Here is a 20323-nt window from a genome sequence, read left to right as displayed (position 1 = left end):
TGCCTCGGGACTCCTTTCCTCACTTGTTTCTAGTCACGTTGCTTTGGTTTTTCCTGTCAGTTTTCCAGTCACTTGGAAGGGCCCTCACTTCCATCAGTGGCTCTGGTTGACCAGACACGTGGTAAATTGGGGAGACTGTTAAGCTGCCTGCTGGCCTCTGGCCTCTGCGTGTTGATATGACTTAGGATAACACAAATCAGCAATTTTTTTTTTTTCTGAGACAGAGTCTCACTCTGTCACCCAGGCTGGAGTGCAGTGGCATGATCTCAGCTCACTGCAACCTCCACCTCGCAGGTTCAAGCGATTCTCCTGCCTCAGCCTCCTGAGTAGCTGGGATTACAGGCATGTACCACCACACCCAGCTAATTTTTTGTATTTTAGTAGAGACAGGGTTTCACCGTGTTGCCCAGGCTGGTCACAAACTCCTGAGCTCAGGCAATCCGCCCACCTCAGCCTCCCAAAGAGCTGGAGTTATAGGCATGAGCCACTGCACCCAGCCAATGTTATCTTTTCATATTAGGATCACAGGCTTAAGATGACCGTGTTCCTGACTTAGACAAGAGGAAATTGTCTATCAGTTGCTCTTTAGTCACATTTCAACACCTCAAAAATCACAGTTCATTTATCTATCCAACCAATGGTAATTTATATAGTTCTGTGCCAGGCACTGAGCTAGGTGCTAGCGATAGAAGAGAAAACAAGAGAGGCTGTGTTCCTTTCTTCCTGGAATTTATTGTACAGTGAACTGGAAATAATAGTAATGACAATTGCACACTGTGAAACATGCTATAGGTGAAAGGATTGGGCTGCTGAAGTAGAAAACAGGTGGAATACCTTTAGCTAGGGAGGTGACGTTTAAGATGAACTGGAAAAGGGGAGAGAAAGGAAATCATTCTAAGAACAAGGATGTCAGAGCAGAGAAGCGCAGGGTTGTACAATAATATGTATGTTACTAAAGCTCTTTTCAAACCATTGCTATATCTTTACTTTATAGGTCAAAGGAAGCAAGGGTACATGATCCTCATTTTGTACTTGAGAAAATGTCATTGATCAATCAACACATTTATTGCTTAGAGGACAGGATTTAGCTAGGCAGAGAGAAGGAGAGGAAATTCTAGGTCTGAGGCATGTACAGGCAAAGGTATGAAGGTGAAAATTTGAAGTCACCTGTTGCATAATGAATAGACCAGTGTGGCTGGAGTTTAGGGTTTGCACAGGGGATAGTGGTAGGAGATGAGGCCGGAAATATGGGGTCTTGAAGGCAAGGCTAAGTGTGGGTTTTTACTGGTGGTAATGGGGAGCTATAGCAGGTTTCAGAGCTGGAGAGTAGCATTAGGAAAGTGCTGAATTACATCAATTAATTGGAGAACAGGGTCTCGAGTGTTCGGGGAGGGACTAAAAGGATTGGAAGCCAGGAACCAGGCTCCTATATCAGTAGGAAGCAATTGTATGATCAGGACAGGAGGTGACAGACGTGTAAAGCTAGTGGGAGGGTCAAGAAAAGGCAAGGCGGATGTGGGAATCATGAAGACAAAATCGACAGACTGGAGAAGTTCAGCAAGATCATGTGTTTAGTGTTGGAGTTTAGATGAAAACACAGACCTGCTGACCAGCCCCTTGCCCTTCAGAACATGGAATAATTGGCTCTCGGTGACACATCTTTCTCTGCTTCCACTGTGTGTGTGTGTGTGTGTGTGTGTGTGTGTGTGTGTGTGTGAAGGTATTTTTCAGATTCATGTGTTTTTCATCCCTTCTCTTCCCTACTTTTCATATTCCTTCTAAGTTGGAGGCTCACTGTTGTAAGGAGAGGGCTGACTTTTTATTTTCTCTTGTTCCACAGCACTCATTGTACTGTTCTGTATACTCACTCAGCAAACATCTATGTAATGGGCATTGTATTAGGCCCTGAGGACAATGATAGGAAATCAGAACCTGTCCCCATCATCAAAGTGTTCATAGCTAGAAGGAAGACTGACTTTAAACATAATACATATACCAGTGTGTTCTAAGGGCTTTGAAAGAAGTGTGTGTGGGATAAGGTGGAGGACCAAGGAATACTTAGCTGATACTATCTGGTATTAGCAATGATAGTAATGATGATGAGAATAGTGATAATTAGAATAATGGCTGCTAACATTTATTGGACAGTTAATTGTCCAACATTGCATTAAATGCTATGCTTGTATGACCTGATTTAATATTTACAAAAACCTTATCAGATAGGGTTGTCTCTATTTAACAACTGAGAAAACTGAAGTACAGAGGTGCTATAAGCTTGCTGAAGATCACATATCATTCATTTATTTGCAGAATAATTGAATCCATTGCTATCTACCAAGCACACAGCATGGAGGCAGGCACTGGTTATTTTCAGGTGAACACAGCATGTTTTCTGCTCCAGGAACAGTAAACAGTTATGTCATTTTTATTTTTCGAGATGGAGTCTCACTGTGTTGCCCAGGCTGGAGTGCAGTGGCGTGATCTCGGCTCATTGCAACCTCTGCCTCCCAGGTTCAAGCAATTCTCCCTGCCTTAGCATCTCGAGTAGCTGGAATTACAGGCATCCACCACCATGCCCAGCTAATTTTTGTATTTTTTAGTACAGATGGATTTCGCCATGTTGGCCAGGCTGGTCTTGAACTCTTAACTTCAGGTGATCCACCTGCCTCGGCCTCCCAAAGTGCTGGGATTACAGTCGTGAGCCACCAGCCAGGCCAGTGACGTGATTTTTAATGGCATGAGACTAGTTTCTGACGTCCAGGATTTTGGTGGATACATCAATCAAAGAAATTTGCTCAGTCTTGATTCCAGTAACCTGAATAAAGTACAGCTATTTCTCTCCTTTTAACCCATATGATTGTATTTAGCAAAGACAACCAAGACAGTAATGTGGGAGATGAGAACAGAAACATGGACAGTCCAAGGCGTTAAGAAACTGACCAGGAAGGGGCAGAATCTTTCTTTGAGAGACACTTGGAAACTGTTTCTCACAGTCAAGGGTGGCACCTGAGAAGGTATTTGTTGTCTTGAGTATTTGACTACAGGATTAAATGAATAGCTGTAAAATGCTCACAGGGATGGTTCAGGGCTCCATTGCCTCAAACCCAGTATTAGAAAGAATGACAGAGCTCTGGGGATTGGAGGGGAGTCTCAGCAAGTTGGACAGATCTTGCTGCTCAGGAGCTGACAGCCTCAAGTCTAGAACCTCCCTTATGGGGGCTGTCTGCTTCTGGCAATGGGTGAGGGGGCTAAAGCCACTGATGATTGTATCAGTGTGCAAGCTGCCTCTCTACCTACTGTGATGTCTTCCCTCAAGTTAAAGGGGAGCTGCCTATGCATGCAGCATGACTTTTAGATAAGGGACACTCATCAGATATTTTGAAATGAATTCACGGTGTATATCCAAGCTTTTCCAGCTGTGAAGGTGGTGGTGATGACATTGATCCAGATTAGTGGTATGCCAGATATACTGTTGTGTATTTCTCAGACCACATACCAATATTAATTAATCACTCGTTTATAGTGCCCATTGTAAGAATAGCAGGCATACCTTAGTTTTTGCCAAGTCAATTTCTACAAAAAATATTTGTACAACAAGACTTTAGAAGCAGCAGGACTTAGTGGTGATGTGCCTGGTTAAGAGGTCTGAAGCCAAACTGCCTAGAGCTGAGCTTTTCCACTTATTGGCTGTGTGATTTTGAGCAAGTCACTTAACCTCTTTGCATCAATGTCCTCAACTGTGTAGTAACCATATACCTACCTTCTAGACTGATGAGAAGGGTTAAATGAGTTTTCTGACATACAGTAATGCTGTATCAGTGTTAGCCATTATTAGTATTACTAATACTAATATCAGTCATGGGGAGTAGCCACCAGACTGTGCGTTTTGTCTCTGTGCCTCATGTTCTGGACTTTACTGAAAGGAAAGAAGTACATTTTTGTTTTCAGACACTGTGCTGGGACATCCGTCATCTCACATGATTCTGATGCTAATCCTGTCCTTTAGATGATTGTCTCCATTTTAAAGATGAGAAAGGTATGGCTCAGAGGACTTCAATGATGTGCCCCAGACATGACGGAGCTGATGCAAACTTGATCCTAGGTCTGGTCCATTCTAGTGCTTATGTTTTTCTTTTATGCTATGGTACCTCTTGGAATTTGTCAGAGTTAAATAGCAAACTGAAAAAGCAAAATGAATGAAAGAATTAACTTCCAGACAGGGTCTCACTCTGTCCCCCAGGCTGGAGTGCAGTGGTGTAATCATGGCTCACTGCAGCCTCAACCTCCTGGGCTCAAGCGATCCTCCTGCCTCAGCCTTTCAAGTCGCTGCGACCACAGGTGTGTGCCACCATGCCTGGCTAATTTTCTTAGTTAAAAAGCAGAATGTAAATGTGTATATCAAGGCTAGAGTTTTCATAGTCCCCTGTGCTCTCCTCTCCCTTCTGAAGAGATGACCTGAGATGCTTTCTTACCTTGTGTTGTCCACCTTGCCCTGTGTGACTGTGCTGCACAGAATGCTAGGAGGGAGAGGTGGCCTGCATGGTCCCTGGAGCCCTCCTCTACTCCATGTCTCCTCTGACACCTCACTATCCCCTTGGTCATGGGGCGGACTGTCCTCTTAGTAAGATCCAAAAAATACCTGTCCTGATAGATAGCTCCTGAGAGCACAAAACGCGGGAATCAGGACTCTCTAACATCCTTTCTATACCTCCAGAAAGCCTAGTAGCTTCCAGAGGGTTAGAACCTTCGTTATTCTGTGAATGTCTTGCATATCTTTTGGATGCAGTTCAGGGATGTTTACATCTGGGAACTTCTGAAAGTCTTCATAACTGCCCAGGCATCATTAAGATGCAGACAACTCTAAGATTGCACAACTCGTAACTGTGAGTTAAGATGACCCTGGCTCTTTATGGAAAATCCCATAAAGTCTCCCCACAGTGGCAGTTGGATGGAATATAGATTTGCAGATAACATTTTGAGACCTTACAGGAATCAACATCATGTTGCCTATATGCTCCAACCTTCACTTTCAATTGTGGTCCATTCCCTTCATCCTTCATTACCACACCCTAAAATTATAGTTATTTTTAAGAACATGGATGTATACTTATGTGCATCAGATTGTTTTTTTTGCATTTTGTATACCAAGCCCATGCATGCAGAAAGACAATTACCACTCTACCTCAAGCTCAGGAGTATGCAATCAAGACTCATTATTCCCCTGCTTCTCATTTCATTCACACCCTTTATGTCTCAGAACAATAATGAATGGAGACCAAAGCATCCCAAAATACTTGAGGAAAGGAAGAAGTCAAAGGACATGCTGAGAAATGTGAATCAAAGAGGGAGAAATTTCGGTGAAGATCGTTTGTTTAAAGTGGAGCTCTCATCTTTGGTGGTTGAGAGATTGTACTTTTTCTTAGATCTGTTTCTTGAATCATGATCCCTTGGGGTTTGGCAGAAAGCTATAATTTTTGGAAGGCTCACTTCTACAAAAGCTTATGGTTATGGAGAAAAATCAACGTTTGTAGGTCCATGAATCAGAGTCTAAAAGTCTGTTTGGATATTTAGTGTCTCATAAAATATAACATAGGAAGAGACTTGTGGAGTATCAGAGCTGGAAAAGATCATGAAGACCATGTGGTCCAGCCCCCTCCTTTAATGATGAGGCTACTGAGCCCAGCGAGGTTGAATGATTCATCCAGGTTACATGACTACAAGGAACGGTAGACAAACTGGACTAGAATAGACCTCTTAACTCCCAAGCCTGTATATTTTCAACACTATTACACATTACTAATCATTTGGAAACAGTTGAGCCAAAGCATGAACCATGTATCATAAATGAGAGAATCTTAGCAATAAAAGAGACCTTGGAGGTCATCTGGTGCCATCTCCCTTCTGAGGCAGGAATCCTTTTGGTGACATAGCTGACAAATGGCCACTCATCCTGGCTTAACTCTAGTGCCAAGAAGTTCAGTATGTTACAGGCAGCTTGTTGTGTCTTTGGATATCTCTACATATTGGTAAATTTGTTCTGACAGAAGGTCGTATCTGTACCTTGAAAGTATCATCCTGTTAGGAGTGAGGGTGGCCAGAGGTGAGTGGCATGGTATTGGTGTTGGTGAGGAGTTTACTCTTTTTCTCATCTTAAAATAAGGATAGTAATGCCTAACTCTTAAGGGTCATTGTGAAGACTAAAGATGCAGTTTATAAAGCATCTACCATTGTGCCTGCTTCAACATAGGTACTCAAAGTGTAATTATTATTGACTTTTATCATCATTATTACATTTTTGAAGTTATGCACTCTGGCTGGGTGCTGTGGCTCACACCTGTAATCCTAGCACTTTGGGAGGTGGGTGGATCAAAAGGTCAGGAGTTCAAGACCAGCTTGGCCAACATAGTGAAACCCCATCTCTACTAAAAATACAAAAATTAGCCAAGTGTGGTGGCATGTGCCTGTAGTCCCAGCTAGTCAGGAGGCCGAGGCAGGAGAATCGCTTGAACCCAGGAGACAGAGATTGCAGTGAGCTGAGACCGCGTCATTGCATTCCAGCCTGGGTGACAGAGGGAGACTCCATTGAAAAAAACAAACAAACAAAAAACAAACAAACAAAAAAAAACCAAGAAAAGAAATGAAATTATGCCATCTGGAGCAACACAGACTATGTCTAATCTTGCAAATATTTTAAAGCAGTTAGCATGACCCTTTAAGTCTCCTCTTCAGACTAAATATTCTCTGATTCTTCTACTGCTCTTCCTGTGATACATTTTGGATGCCTTCATTCACACTAATTTGTCAATTTTCCCCTTAAAATGTGGTGGCCAAATGTGGTCAATCCAATGTACTCTACAGTGGAATAATTACTTCTCTAGATCTGGATGTTTCACTTCTCGCAAAGCAACCTAGATTTATGTTAGCATTTTTGGAGGCCAGATCACACAGTTGGCTCAAGTAAAACCTGATTATCCTATCCAGAACATTAGCTATGCCTCCCAACTTTGTGTCAACTGCAGATTTGACAAGCATGATTTTTACCTCTTCATCCAAACTGTTGATAAAAAATGTTGAACAAGAAAAGGCCAAGGGCAGCTTCGAGGAACACCTCTGGTCCTTCCCTGCATACTGACATCCATCCACTAGTTTGGTGATATTGTTTCACCAGCTTCACATCTACCCACCTGTACTATCAGAAATAACTCAGCAAGATAGAGTTACTCTTTGTGTTTTTGAAATTGGAGATTTAATTTATCTGGAGGTAAAATGCAATTTTTTTTTTTATCGATGAAGACAGGTTTTGAACCCATAATTGGGACAATGTGAACTCAGGAAGTAATTTTGTGTTTGAGTTACTATGTAATGCTTAAAGAAAAAAAAATTGCCTTCTCTTAGTGTGAAATGATAATGCTTTTGCTGGGTTGTTTATTTTTCCAAAATGTTTTGAAATTACTCTCTGGATCTGGGAGAAGACTGGAGAATTTGCAGATTTTATGCGCTAGGTAAAGAAGAGATTACAGAAGAGCTAGAATATGTCTTTCAGGAGCCTTTTCCATTTCTGTAGAGATCACAGAGATGAAGAGATGCCTTTAAAGTGTTGATGAAGGAGAATGTTGGACATATTCCTAGATAGTGATTAGTATTCCTTTTGGTGATTCTCAGAAAGATTCTTAAGCTTTTTTGGGGAGAGGGGATTACTTCTTTCTCTTATTTAACATGCTTTACTCTGAAGAAATTAAACCTATTCTTTGTGCTGCAGCATAAGCCAGTTTTCTTTGTCTTTTTCCATGGTGGATGTAAGGAATGGTGGTTGTGTCCATCATTTGAGCCAAAGTGCTCAAATATTGGAAGCTCAACTCTCAGCATCTTCCTTCAATGGTCCCTTTAATATTTTTAAAAAGGTTTTACTTTTTTTTATATATACAAGGCTTGTGGCTTTCTTCTTAATCCTGATCCTCTCTATTTCCTCAGCCCACAACTGAACCATAATTTAACAATACCTTAATATCTAAAACTGCATTATTGCATACTTGCATATTGCAAGGTGAACAGACAGGACATTAGCACTCTCGAAAATGGACCAGGGAACAAACAGGTAATGTTTCATAATATGGAATATTCTAGGAATGTTATAGTTCACCCATTCACTCAATAGTTATTGAACACTCTGATATGTCAGGCACAAAGCTAGGCAATGGAGACATAATGGGGAGTAAAATCAGATTTAGTTTCTTCTCTCATTGGGCTCATGGGCTCACAGTCTAGGGGAGAAACAGCTATTAATCAAACAATCAAGAACAATTGTAAGCCATTGTACTGTAAAGGAAAAGGAGATGGTGCCCATCACTTGGGTGGGTGTGGGCAGGAAAGGCTTGCCTACATGATGATTGATTCTGAGGTCTGAAGCTACAGGCAGGGCAAGGGCATTGGCGTTAGAAAGCAGCATACAAGTCCCGATGCTGGAGCGCAGTATGGTTAGTGTGAGGATAGGAAATTAGAATGTGGAATGAATCACAGGGAGCAAGAGTAGAGGTGGTGTGAGCTGAGCTGGGAGGTAGAAAGAGTCCTACACGGGCTTCGGAGGCATACAAGGAGTGCTGCCAGTGACTTCCAAACCGATGGCTTAGGGTGTATGTTCTGGGGAGGGAGTGGGAGGTGAACCTCACATACGCCGTGTGTGATGTTATGACTTTTGCATTTTGAAAAGATCACAGTGGCTGTAGTAGGGGAAAAAGGAGGAAGAGAAGCCAGAGCGCATGAAGGAGACCATTGTCTAGACAAGGATAGAAGATGATGGCAGTTGGTTATAGGTTGGTGGAAGGATGGATGGAAAGATTGGAAGAGATGAGGGACACTTAGTTAAATTTGTAGGACTTGGAAACTGCCTAAGAGGGTGATGGAAAAGAGGCATCCAGGATAATTCAAGGAGAGTCCATATGTTTTATAATTTTCTTTGTGAATTTAAAGATTGTGATCTTAAAAATTAAATTGTACAGCATCAATAATTCTGAAAGGAGAGCCAAAAATGGTTCTGTGCCTTGGATCTATTATTGATAGAGCAGGTGACTGTGAGCTAGATGAAAAATTTTAAGTGTCTTTGAACTTAAACAATAGACAAAATAATACCTATAGTTTCTGACCTCATTAAGACACAGGGAAATAAGTTTGTCAAGGTTCACGTTCAAAAGAAATAACACAATTTTCTTTATTTTCATTATCATTTTTAGTCCAATTCTCTAAATCTCTAGATCCTATAAAAAGAACTACAGTGTGTTCCTGCACTGCCACCAATGCAGATCGCCATTTCTTTTCATCTTACTTTACCCAATCACAGTATTTTCCCACGTCAGAAAAATTTTCCAGTGTATAAGAGAAGCCTTTGGACTGTGAGTGTATATATAAGCCTGTTCCTGCCTTTGGGGTCCCACGACAACACAGTAGGCTCACAGTCTAAGCCAGGTGCCCAGTTTCCATCTGGATTCCTGACAAATTGTGTGGTCAGGATTTAGAAATCAGAAACCTGGGAAAGGTGCAATGTGATGGACACAGCCACCCCAAATACCATATATGTTATCACCATCATTTAACACGTAGTGCAGGAAATCCTTTTCTTTGCAGAAGAACTTCAAAGGACCACTTCTAGTTCTCTTGGGTAACATTTATTTTTTCTTTGCTAACAACGAAGCGCAGACAGATATATGTATTTTTTTTCTTTAGTAAATTGCTAGTGACACTCCATTTTCCCCCTCCCATCCTCAACCTATTGTCTAATAGACCTCTTAAATTTCCCCACCCTTCTAGACTGAAGAGCTGTACCTTGCCACGTGTAGAGATTTACTTATTGCCCTTACCTATTACTTTTTTGGCCAAGAACTTTCTCTTTCTCTTTCTTTTCTTTCTTTCTTTTTTTTCTTTTTTTTTCTTTTTTCGAGACAGAGTCTCACTCTGTCCCTCAAGCTGTAATGTGGAGTGTAGAGGTGTAATCCTGGCTTACTGCAGCCTCAAACTCCTGGGCTCAAGTGATCCTCCTGCCTCAGCCTCCCAAAGTGCTGGCATTACAGGCATAAGCACTATGCCGCTTTCTCTTTCTTTACTGGTTTCTAAATTTCTTTCTGACCTTTTGGTCCCAATGTGTTGATCAGCCTTCTCGGCTCAATGTGAATTTTCTCTGGTTGTCTGAGTAACTTTCTTTTCCATGAAGAGCTCTCTCACATATTTTACTTACTTTTGAATTTTAAACAAATAAGCCTTCATTTGAAGGCATCAGGAATAAATACATGATATTAGGTCCTGTCAGTGACTCAGGCATCTCATGTTCTTTCACTGGTTTATCCATGCTGTTAATATACATCTGGCCTGGCGCAGTGGCTCACGCCTGTAATCCCAGCACTTTGGGAGGCCGAGGCGGGTGGATCACCTGAGGTCGGGAGTTCGAGACCAGCCTGACCAACATGGAGAAACCCCGTCTCTACTAAAAATACAAAAATTAGCTGGGCCTGGTGGCACATGCCTATAATCCCAGCTACTAGGGAGGCTGAGGCAGGAGAATTGCTTGAACCTGGGAGGCGGAGGTTGCGGTGAGCCGAGATCGTGCCATTGCACTCCAGCCTGGGCAATAAGAGTGAAACTCCACCTCAAAAAAAAAAAAAATATATATATATATATACACACACACACACACACACACACACACACACACACACACACACACATATCTACTGAATGCCTACTGTGGTCCAGGCACCATGGGATACAGCTGTGAATACAAACATCCTATGTTCCAGAGGAAAAGACAGGGAACAAGTAACTAGATGCTTGATTATTGTTCTGTGTTTCCATTACTCCATGCATTGTGAGAGATGGATTTTATGAAAATACAGCAGAAAGTGGTAACTCTTGCTCTAATCATTGGATCTCAGATGTCTTGTCATGTATTCCAGTCATCCAACCTCATTCCACAGGTTACTGAGCTTGTGTCCTGAGTCCTCAGATTATGATTTGGAAAGGTAGTCGTTTTCTTTAAAATAAATTTAAAAATATATATATATATATATGGTTGGGCACTCTTATAGGACTAAAAATGAAAGGAAAAAACCAGTGTGCTTGTCATGCAAAGCAGGATGCAGAATGACTATTCACTAAATCACAGTATTATGCACTTATCACAAAAATCATTTTCAAATCTGATATTCATCCTCCCAGTCAGAGAAGGCACGCACTAAAAGTCTCTGATGCAAACCTCACATCAGGATGGCAGGACAGTGATAAGGAAACTTTAAGGCATTTTCTCACGTGCTTTACTCTAAGGGTGAGTAGTTATTTTTCATCTCCTCGTAGCTGTATATTATAACAAGATGAATGGGCCTACGGCTTGCCGGAAGCCATAACTCTCTATATAGTTGACATGACTAGATTCCCAGTTTTGGCCTTTGAGAGCTTGAGAGTAGAATAAAAACATTGACTCCTCCTGACCTTTCCACTGTGTCTTCTCTTGGCAGAATATCTCAATGCATAATGCAGTTGGTGGGGCCATGACAGGGCCCGGAACTCACCAGCTTAGCAGTGCTCGGCTGCCCAACCACGACACCAGCGTTGTGATTCAGCAAGCCATGCCGTCACCCCAGTCCAGCTCCGTCATCACCCAGGCACCTTCCACCAACCGCCAGATTGGGTAAGGAGCCCTTCTCGGCTGTCCCTGGGTCCTGGCTGGAGCTCAGGAAATGTTCTGGACTTTCTCCTGGTTTCTGATGCTCAGATTGGTTGGTTTTTCTGGCCGGCATGATATTGCCTAGAGCACAGAGTGATGCTTTTGATGGGAGAAGGGAGGAGTCTCCGCTTGGTAGAAGCTGTTTTGATCCTGGACTTTGGGTGGTAGGGGTGGGGTGGTGAGGAAGTCATTCTGTGTCATCATTTCTTCAGACAAGATTTGTGAACTTTAAGATGACTGTGGGAAAACCCACGGTTGTTAAGGAGACCAGACTATAGTGCACAGAACAAACATGGTGGAGGGAAGTTCTACCAGCTCAGCCTTGTCTCCAACAGAGTGTGCCCTTCCCTTCCTGGGAGCTGCCACACTCATCACCTCATCTTCCGTGTGCAGCAATCCCTCCTTGTCCGTGAGAGATAAATTCCAGGCTGCCCAGTGGATACCTGAAAGTGCAGATAGTACCAAACCCTATGTATAATATGTGTTTTCCGTCTGATAACTGAGATAGCTATTAAGTGACTACTGGGTGGGGCGTGTCCACAGCCTGGACATGGTGGACAGGGAGATGATTCACATCCTGGGGGGCATGGCTTGGGATGGCATGAAGTTTCATCATGCTACTCAGAATGGTGAGCAGTTTAAAACTTGTGAATTGCTTATTTCTGGAATTTTCCTTTTAATATTTTTGGACCATGATTAACTGAAACTGCAGAAAGCAAAACCACGGATAAGGGGGACTACTGTATTTCCTTAGTCGTCCTGCCCTTTGCTCATTCTTCCCTGCTTCTTCTTCTTGTTACTGCCTCCTTATTAGCCCTCTCCTTCCTCTACGTTGGTCCATGCTGATTCCCGGAGTAGACAAAACAAAGAAAGCAGGCCCCTCTCTCTCATCTATGCAAATAGACAATACTGAGGCATTGAGGAAAAATTGGTGGAAAGATCCTGTCATTGAACCCCAGACACTCCATGTCATGTGATGGAAAGAGCTCTCCCTTCTGGGTATCCTGTATTAGCTCTAGCCCCTTGCTATGCGAAGTGTGGTCTGAGGATCCATAGCGGGGACATTTTCCAGGGAGCTTCTCAGAAACGCAGTATCTCTGGCCCAGCTTCCTTATCCCCAGAATGAGGATGGTGTCTGTTCTTTCCAACTTCACAAGAGTAAAGATGAAATCAAAGATTTAAGAGCACATGGATTCTTAGGAAGAAAAGGTAATAAGTTTAAGCCAAAGAGCTGTGATAAAGTTCTGTTGCTGGCTGCTGAGAACTGGCTGCTCTACGCTCCCAGAATTCTCTGTTTAAAATGAGAAGGGGCACTTGCTGTGTTTGGTATGTGCATCAACATTCAGTTTGAATTTTCAGTCAAATATTGGAGGTGATCATTAAAAACTTAGAAACTGCTCCACAATTTGTCAGTAGGTCTTTTCCTTCTTGTTTTTCGGTGCTATAAGAATTCCAGACCCGCAGGGAACACTGGCTTATTCCTCCCTAGGATCTTCCAGAAGGGGCACCTTGTCTCACATTTTCAACTTACCACGATGGGCTGTGACACATTAAGACCCACCTTAAGAAATGAGAGTAATGGGTAATGGGTAATGACCATTTTGTGAGTTTGCTGTGGGTGCATTTGGTTTTCTATTCAAGAAACAGAATATTAACCTGGCCCTTTGAATGCTTGGCTTTGTTGAAAGGAGTCAATGCTAGGTTGGTAAGTATCTCTGCTGAAGATTTCTTTTCTTCTCAAATGACCATGAGAGCAAATGTTGCCGCTCTCTAAATCAAGAACCCATAGTATGCTAAGAGAGTGGGGTGGATTCATTAAAGACAGCATCTAAATCTCCAGGGACTTCTCTCAAGTGGCTTGGCTTTCAGCAGACAATTCACAGTTAGGCCAGCTAATTATAATTATTTTATTTTTCTTTCAAGGGGAAAAAACATAAAATGTGCTAGAGTTTACTAGCGGTTTTACAGCATTCCTTCCCCCCTGGAGTTCTCCTGCCTCCCTCTCCCTGCCACCCCCCACCAACTACCCTTTTGGAGGCCTTTAGTATTCAGCCATTGTTAGCACAAAGCTGGTCTTTATGAAACAGTCTTTTGAGGGCTAGCACTAAAGTTTAAGATGAGTGCTGACTCTGTCAATAATTGACGCAGCTGGCCCAGGACTGTACATTTGGGTGACATTTGTAGGCCGTGTCACCATGCCTGGATGGAGGCGGGTGTTTCTCTGGTATGGACGCCTTTTGGACACACTCCATCTTCCCATTTATTCTCCAGCCTGGGGTGTTGTGTGTCGCTCCTGGTGTGTTCTAGGAGATAATTGTCACTTTTAGGACTCTGTCTCATTGCCAAGCCTGAGGGAGGCTATTTCTTTCATTCAGATTCCTCCCTGGTGTGTTTGCCATGTTGATTCAAACCCACACATCTTGTCATTTCCATTTTTCTCCATCCAAAACCTTGCCCAGATGATCCTGGAGACTCAGCAAGAAATAACCCAATCCATCTCACCAGTGGATTCAGTATGAAACTCTAGGTGGTAACATTTGGGGATGGTTGACTCTTTTATTTCTCTCAGGAAAGAGGAAATGAGTACTTATTTGAAAACATGAGTTCCCTCTGGGGACTGTGTCTTTAAATGAGCATTTGAAATTGCAGATAGCTTTTTTTTTCTTACTTTATTTTATTTTTTTGAGGCTGCACAGAACCATATTGTAGTAATATTCTGATTTTTATCACAACCTCAAATATTTAAGTGTCAAAATCTGGCCAAGCCACCTGCAAATGTTTGCCATGGCTACTGGCCAAGAAAAACAGCAAACAGCAATGAAAGTCTTCATTCAGGCTCAGTGCTTAAGCTGCATCCAGCCAGAAAGGCTGGGTCCCACCTGTGCCCACGCACAGTGCTCTTGTGCTGCGGCCAGCGGGTGTGTCACGGCTGAGACTGTGTGGGAGAGGGGGCCGCCTGGCTCCTGCTCCCCCATCTTCCCTTCCCTTCTACCAGTGCTTGGCTGCTGCAGGCAACCCCCTGTTCTCGCTCTTCTCTGTCTCCCTCTTTTCACAGTGCAAAATTTAAGCTTGGAGGCTTGAATGTATTGAGAGAACTATCGACATAAAAGACTTGAAAATAGGAATAGTGCCAGTTATCAGGGAGGACTTTGGGGACAAAGGGTAGGCATCCTTGTAAGCATTTGATTTTCATGCTTTTGAACAGGCACTGAGCCAAACCAGACCAAAATGAGTGCAAATGCAAAAATCCAAAGAAGTAATGTTAAAAGGAAGTAGACAAACAACATGTGCAACTTCCATTCCATACCACAGCAATTCATACCATGCCCTGTGCTCAATTCTGTGAAAGTAATGCCATTACCTCAATAGAAACCAGAGGTAAATATGAATATCTCAAATTGCTCTTGTGTGGTTGGGCAGGCTAGAAAAACACACAACTATAGAGAGTGTGGGAGGCATCCCCAAACTAGTGACTACTTGTGCTTATTCAAACTGGCAGACGCTCTGCCGGGAAGAGTGTCTTTGGCTGACTGATGGTAGCATTTTCAGAGATAAGTTTCCCAGATGGAAAAAAGTGTGAGCCATGGGCTGTGGGGAAGACAAGTGAGACAGAAAACAAGCATGTATTAAATAGAGATAAAATCGATTCAGCCTTGAACCAAATATGTGGCAGAATCCAAACAGTATCTCTCCTCCTGTCATTTTTATTAGCTATCATGTAACAGGCTCATTAATTCAGGCTCAAGTCAGCAAAGCCTGGGAAAATGGCGGAAGGGTAGGTAGCACTATTAGAAGTTCACACACTCTCTGTCTCTCAGTTTCTTATCATCTAAGACATTTTTGTAGGAGTCAATAGTCAGTTGAGTAGATGGCTGTAATCTTAATAGATCCCAGCTTTCTTAACTAAGTTGATTCTTCTTTATGGATAAGTTATAGTAGATAATTTACACTCAGTAATTCTTCAGGAGAGCAATGAAGATAATATGGAATTTGGAGTTCTACAAGAATGGATATCAATACAGAGTTCTGATGGGTTATGGGAGACACTTCCAAAATATTCTACACATTTTTTTCTTACCCTTTACTTCTTTGTAGGGCACTGGCCAAATATGTCTAACATCAGAATATACAAATGTGGAGTATTCTGGTGAAGAGAATGAATTGGCCAGCTGTATCAGGAAACTCAGAAATATGTTCAACAGAATGCATATATGAAGACATTTATGTGAAAAAATCCTCCCTGATTTTACACCAATTTTAATCCTGGAACATATATTTCCACATGATGCGTGGCTTAGGCATTTGGTTATAAACCCTATTTGCATGGGGCTGTAGCTAGGCAGTAGAGACATAAAACTTAGCCAGAAATTTATACAAAATATCATAGAAAAAAATCTTGTTTTATGTAAAGATAAAGAGGTGCCAAGATTTACCATAAATTGTACCTCCTCTTACCTTTTCTGTGCCTCTTTATCCCCTTTCTCTTTGCAATCCCAGATGCTATGTGTCATGCAGAATATTAGATGTAGTTCAGTTGACATAACTGAGGAAAACAAACAAGCAAACAAAAATAATAATAAAAAGAAAAGCTGATTACATCTCAAAATTTGTTGGTGGCAAAAGCAATGTTACGAATCATGTGGCTTTGCTGTGTGAGTTAACGTTCCTGCCCAGTGTTCCCTCAAGATGAGAATGTTAATAGATTTGAGGGGTTTGTGTCATCGTTGCTGGGGTTGGGGGAAAGAACAGTAGAAAAATCGGTAAATGATGCCATCACTGAAGGTCACGGCTTAAAGAACACCTAAATAACAAAGCGGCTTACAGGTTAAGAATGTGTTTGCCTTGTCAATGCGTATGTGTATGAATCCATTTTTAAGAGCTTTCTAAAGCTCCTCGAACCAAAGTGAGCATGAGTAAGACTGTCACTGTCTACTATGGGCTAATGCTGGGGACATTCAGGCCAGCCTCCTTCCTGCTGGAGGCAGCGGGGCAGCAGGTCCCGGCTTGTCACTGGTCCTCAGCCCTTAGCCAGGACAACTTGAAGCCCCTTTGAGTAATGCAGACCAGAAGTCATTATTTCCTGCTTTGTGTTTTGCTGAGTATCACGGCTATGAACATAGCTTTATTGTTGGAAAGTTGCTGGATCTTTCACAGCCCCAAAAACATTTACGAGGGCCCTTCCGGGGGATGCTTTCTGGGAGGGTTGACAGACTTAACCATATGGCTCCCGTTAAATCCCATGCAGAGCCTTGAGAAATTACCTCTGACAAGGGGGCCGGCAGCCTTCCACTCACAGGGTTTTATGTGTGGAACGAAACATTAAGTACTGATACTTGAGGAAATATAATGTTTCTTAACATTCAAAAGTTGTAACACCACATGGTATTGTGGTCAGATGAAGGGGGTAGAGCCAGAACATGGGAGCACATGGCTGGGTATTCCAAGAGGCAGAAAAATACCCCAGCTCTCATCTCTGAATCTGGTTCTTGCCTCTGATTCTTCAGGCAAGCATTGTGTCTTGGTGTCGTCTCAGCTTCCCACCTGGAACACAGTAAGCCTGCTCTACTTGGGAGAGAAAATCGGAGGTAGCTCCTCGATGGCTCAAGCCCTTCATTAGAAAGGGCCTTGATACTGACACTGAAGAAGAGAAAGGAAGCTAATATTTATTCAGGACCTACTATGTGCCAGGCACTGAGCTAGCTTTGCATGTTATTTCCTGTAATTCTTCAATAGCTCAGAGAGGTAGCTGTTATTTACCCCAATATTAGTGCTCCAAGAAGAAAAGTAACTTGTCCAAAGTCACCCAGCCAGGGAGATAAACGGAGTTTTGAATGAGTCTATTGGACTCAAAAGCACATGTTTCCCCATGTTCCTGACCATGGCAATACCAGTGCCATGGAAGACCCATGAGTGTGCCTGAGACTGGCAGAATCATCTATGCACAGGAGTTAGCTAATGCTCAGTCTATCTGGTTAGAGTGACAAACACTTCATCCCCTCATGTTTAAGGAAACCATAGCATCACAGAGAAGTGACAGCCCTGTTGCCAACATTTGGTTGCTCTACATTTGGCTTCTTAGCCTGCAGGAAGACCACTATTCCCTGCCCAAATGCAGTTCAACTTCCAGATTTGTTCCACTTCCTGAGGGGACAGGTGACTTGGAGGAAGACTTCATTTCTGGAACTCCTACACAGAACCTGGCCCTCGGAGTTTCTGAAGCTTCCATGTAAGTGTCTCAGTGTGCATTTCTTCCCTCCTGTTTTTGGAAAAGATAGGCACAAATGAGGGACTACTTCTACAGCAACTAGCCTGGGATTATTCTTTCTGTGTTTATAATAAATCTAGACATTTGTTCTTTTGTGCAACGTATTGAAAAGATATGCCTGGAAGACAAGAGCTTGCTTGGAGCAAAACCGTGTCAGGTCAGAGGGGAGTCAAAGAAAAGCATTGTCATTGTCATGGGTTTCCATGACAAAAGCATTGTCATGGAAAAGCAATGTCAGGCTCTGCCATTTAAAAGATTTGCCACCTTGGCTAAGCACTCAGCTTCCCCAGACCTGGTTTCCTTTACCTACATATAAAGGGGTTAGCCAATTAATTGAGTCAGTCTCAGCTCCAAAATTCTCATTCACTGCCTCTTTTCTGTCTCAAATTTATTCTCTCTTTTGGTTTGTTTTCTTCCAGGAGCCAAGTTTGGCAGAAGCTCTAGATTATCTGACTTCCTAGATATGTTCACATAGCCCAGAGAGTGAGAACAGAATAGGGTTTGGGAAGAGAAGCCCACAGCAGTAAAAGGGAGGGGTCCTAGCATATGACATCAGAGAGACTTGACTTGTAGGCTCAGCTCTTAGGTGAATAACAGCAACCTCTTCTCTTTGTCAGGTGCTGTTTACAAGGCACATCTCTACTAGTTTAGCATGCATGATTCTGTTACCTGAGAATTAATACACCCATTTTGCAGTTGAGTAAAGTCAGGTTCAGAGATTAAGTGACTTGCCCCGGGTCATAGTGATAATGGCCAGAGCCAGAACTCGAATCCAGACCACCTACTCCATGCACTATCCCATAGTTCCCAAGAAACTTAACTTGCCCAGGTTTAAGTTTTATCACCTGTAAAATTAGGGGGGTGGGTACCATTAGAAAATTCTCAAAATTCTTTTCAGCATTAAAATGTTAGTGATTTTCATAACAAATTTAATTTTGTCAACTACTTGATAAGGTAACTTCTCTGGGGACTCTGCTGCGTGCATGACTAGGTATAGCTTCCTCTCTTGAAGTAATCTTATCAGGAAATTGTTCTTTTATTCTCACTTTGCTAACAGTGGCTTATTTTTGGAGCTTTAACTAGAAAAACACCTAAAATAGTAAACATGTGAAACAAGTCCAATCCAACATAAGAGATCTGGATGATGATTTTGCCAGACACAGTTCTATGGGAAAATGCAGTCCACTGTCTTATATTCTTGAACTATTATTATTTGGGGAATTATTTTGTGGAAGATCTGAAACAAAACTTTAGCTCATATCACTGGTTAGTGTCTTCCTCTGTGTAAGCGATAAGGTGCCTTGTGAGTGAATATTTGGGAATGAGAGTATGTAGTCTCCCGTAATGCAAACTGCAAAAATTAACTGCTCTTTTCTGCACTTGTCATAGTTCCTACATCAAGAGTGGCTCAGTATTTCCTGTTTACAAATCCAGAAGCAAGAATGAAAACCTAGCAGGTTCACATGGCTTGTGGTGTTTAGGGAGAGTCCCATGACTGAGGATAATCATTTATTGAAGGATATCAAAAAGAGTATTAACATGGGAAAATGATTAGTATGTGCAGTCCCCTGTGTGAACTGAGCATGTTAGGAGAAGGTTGAATTGAACCTGGTAATTCAGAGCTGGTCCTTTGGAACTGGAAGTACACTTGGCTTTTTTGAAGATGGAACATGTCCAAGTAATAGGGCGATGTCCCAGTGGGCATTTCAGATATTTGGAGCTTTTATATTCTATAATACTATATGTCTCACAAAATGTAAATAACACTTGTCTGAACTGTTTGATAGATTCTGAATTAAAAGCGAAGCATTAATCTAGAAATTTGGAGATAACCTATGATGCCCTTTGCATGTATGCTATATTCATGTAATCAGATACTTTGAGATTCAAAAGATAGCTCATTCAAGAGGTTCTTTCCTATGCATTTTTAATTTATGTTTCACCAAATAAATTTTCTCTACAATCATCTTTTATATCCCTTCTAATGAAGATTTAAAGATTACATAAATACCATTAGCATTTTACTCTGATTGAATCAGAATAACACATAAACATCCAATTTGATCTTGAATTTTGAATGTAAAGGGAATCATTGATATTAAGATTCTGGTATATACAGATGGAATCCTATTTCAATGAGGCAGTGCAACACCATTGCTCTAGGGATAGAAAGCCAAGGCTGATGACTCTGACTGTACCATACATGAGCTCTGGACTTTGAACAGGCTTCTTTATCTTGCTGGGGACCTGACTTTTCCATCTTATAAAAAGAAAGAATGAAACTAGGTTGTCTAATAAATGCTTTCTCCTATCTCAAATTCCCAATAATTCTGAAACAAGCTCTTAGGAAC

General features: G+C 42.0%; 1 protein-coding gene across 3 annotated transcripts in view; it reads left to right on the top strand.

Annotated features, from left to right (window-relative positions):
• The window catches only part of CREB5 (cAMP responsive element binding protein 5), a 415731-nt gene that overhangs the window by 149847 nt on the left and 245561 nt on the right, over positions 1-20323 (top strand). For all 3 annotated transcript variants that reach the window (XM_005549906.4, XM_065542173.2, XM_074035306.1), the window contains exon 5: positions 11499-11671. In XM_005549906.4, coding sequence (XP_005549963.1) covers positions 11499-11671 — 173 coding nt within the window. The remainder of the gene's footprint in view (positions 1-11498; positions 11672-20323) is intronic.

This window comes from Macaca fascicularis, chromosome 3, assembly GCF_037993035.2.
Source record: "Macaca fascicularis isolate 582-1 chromosome 3, T2T-MFA8v1.1".
Lineage (NCBI taxonomy): Eukaryota > Metazoa > Chordata > Mammalia > Primates > Cercopithecidae > Macaca > Macaca fascicularis.
Note: the sequence above shows the minus strand (reverse complement) of the source record. Positions and strands in the feature narration are given on the sequence as shown.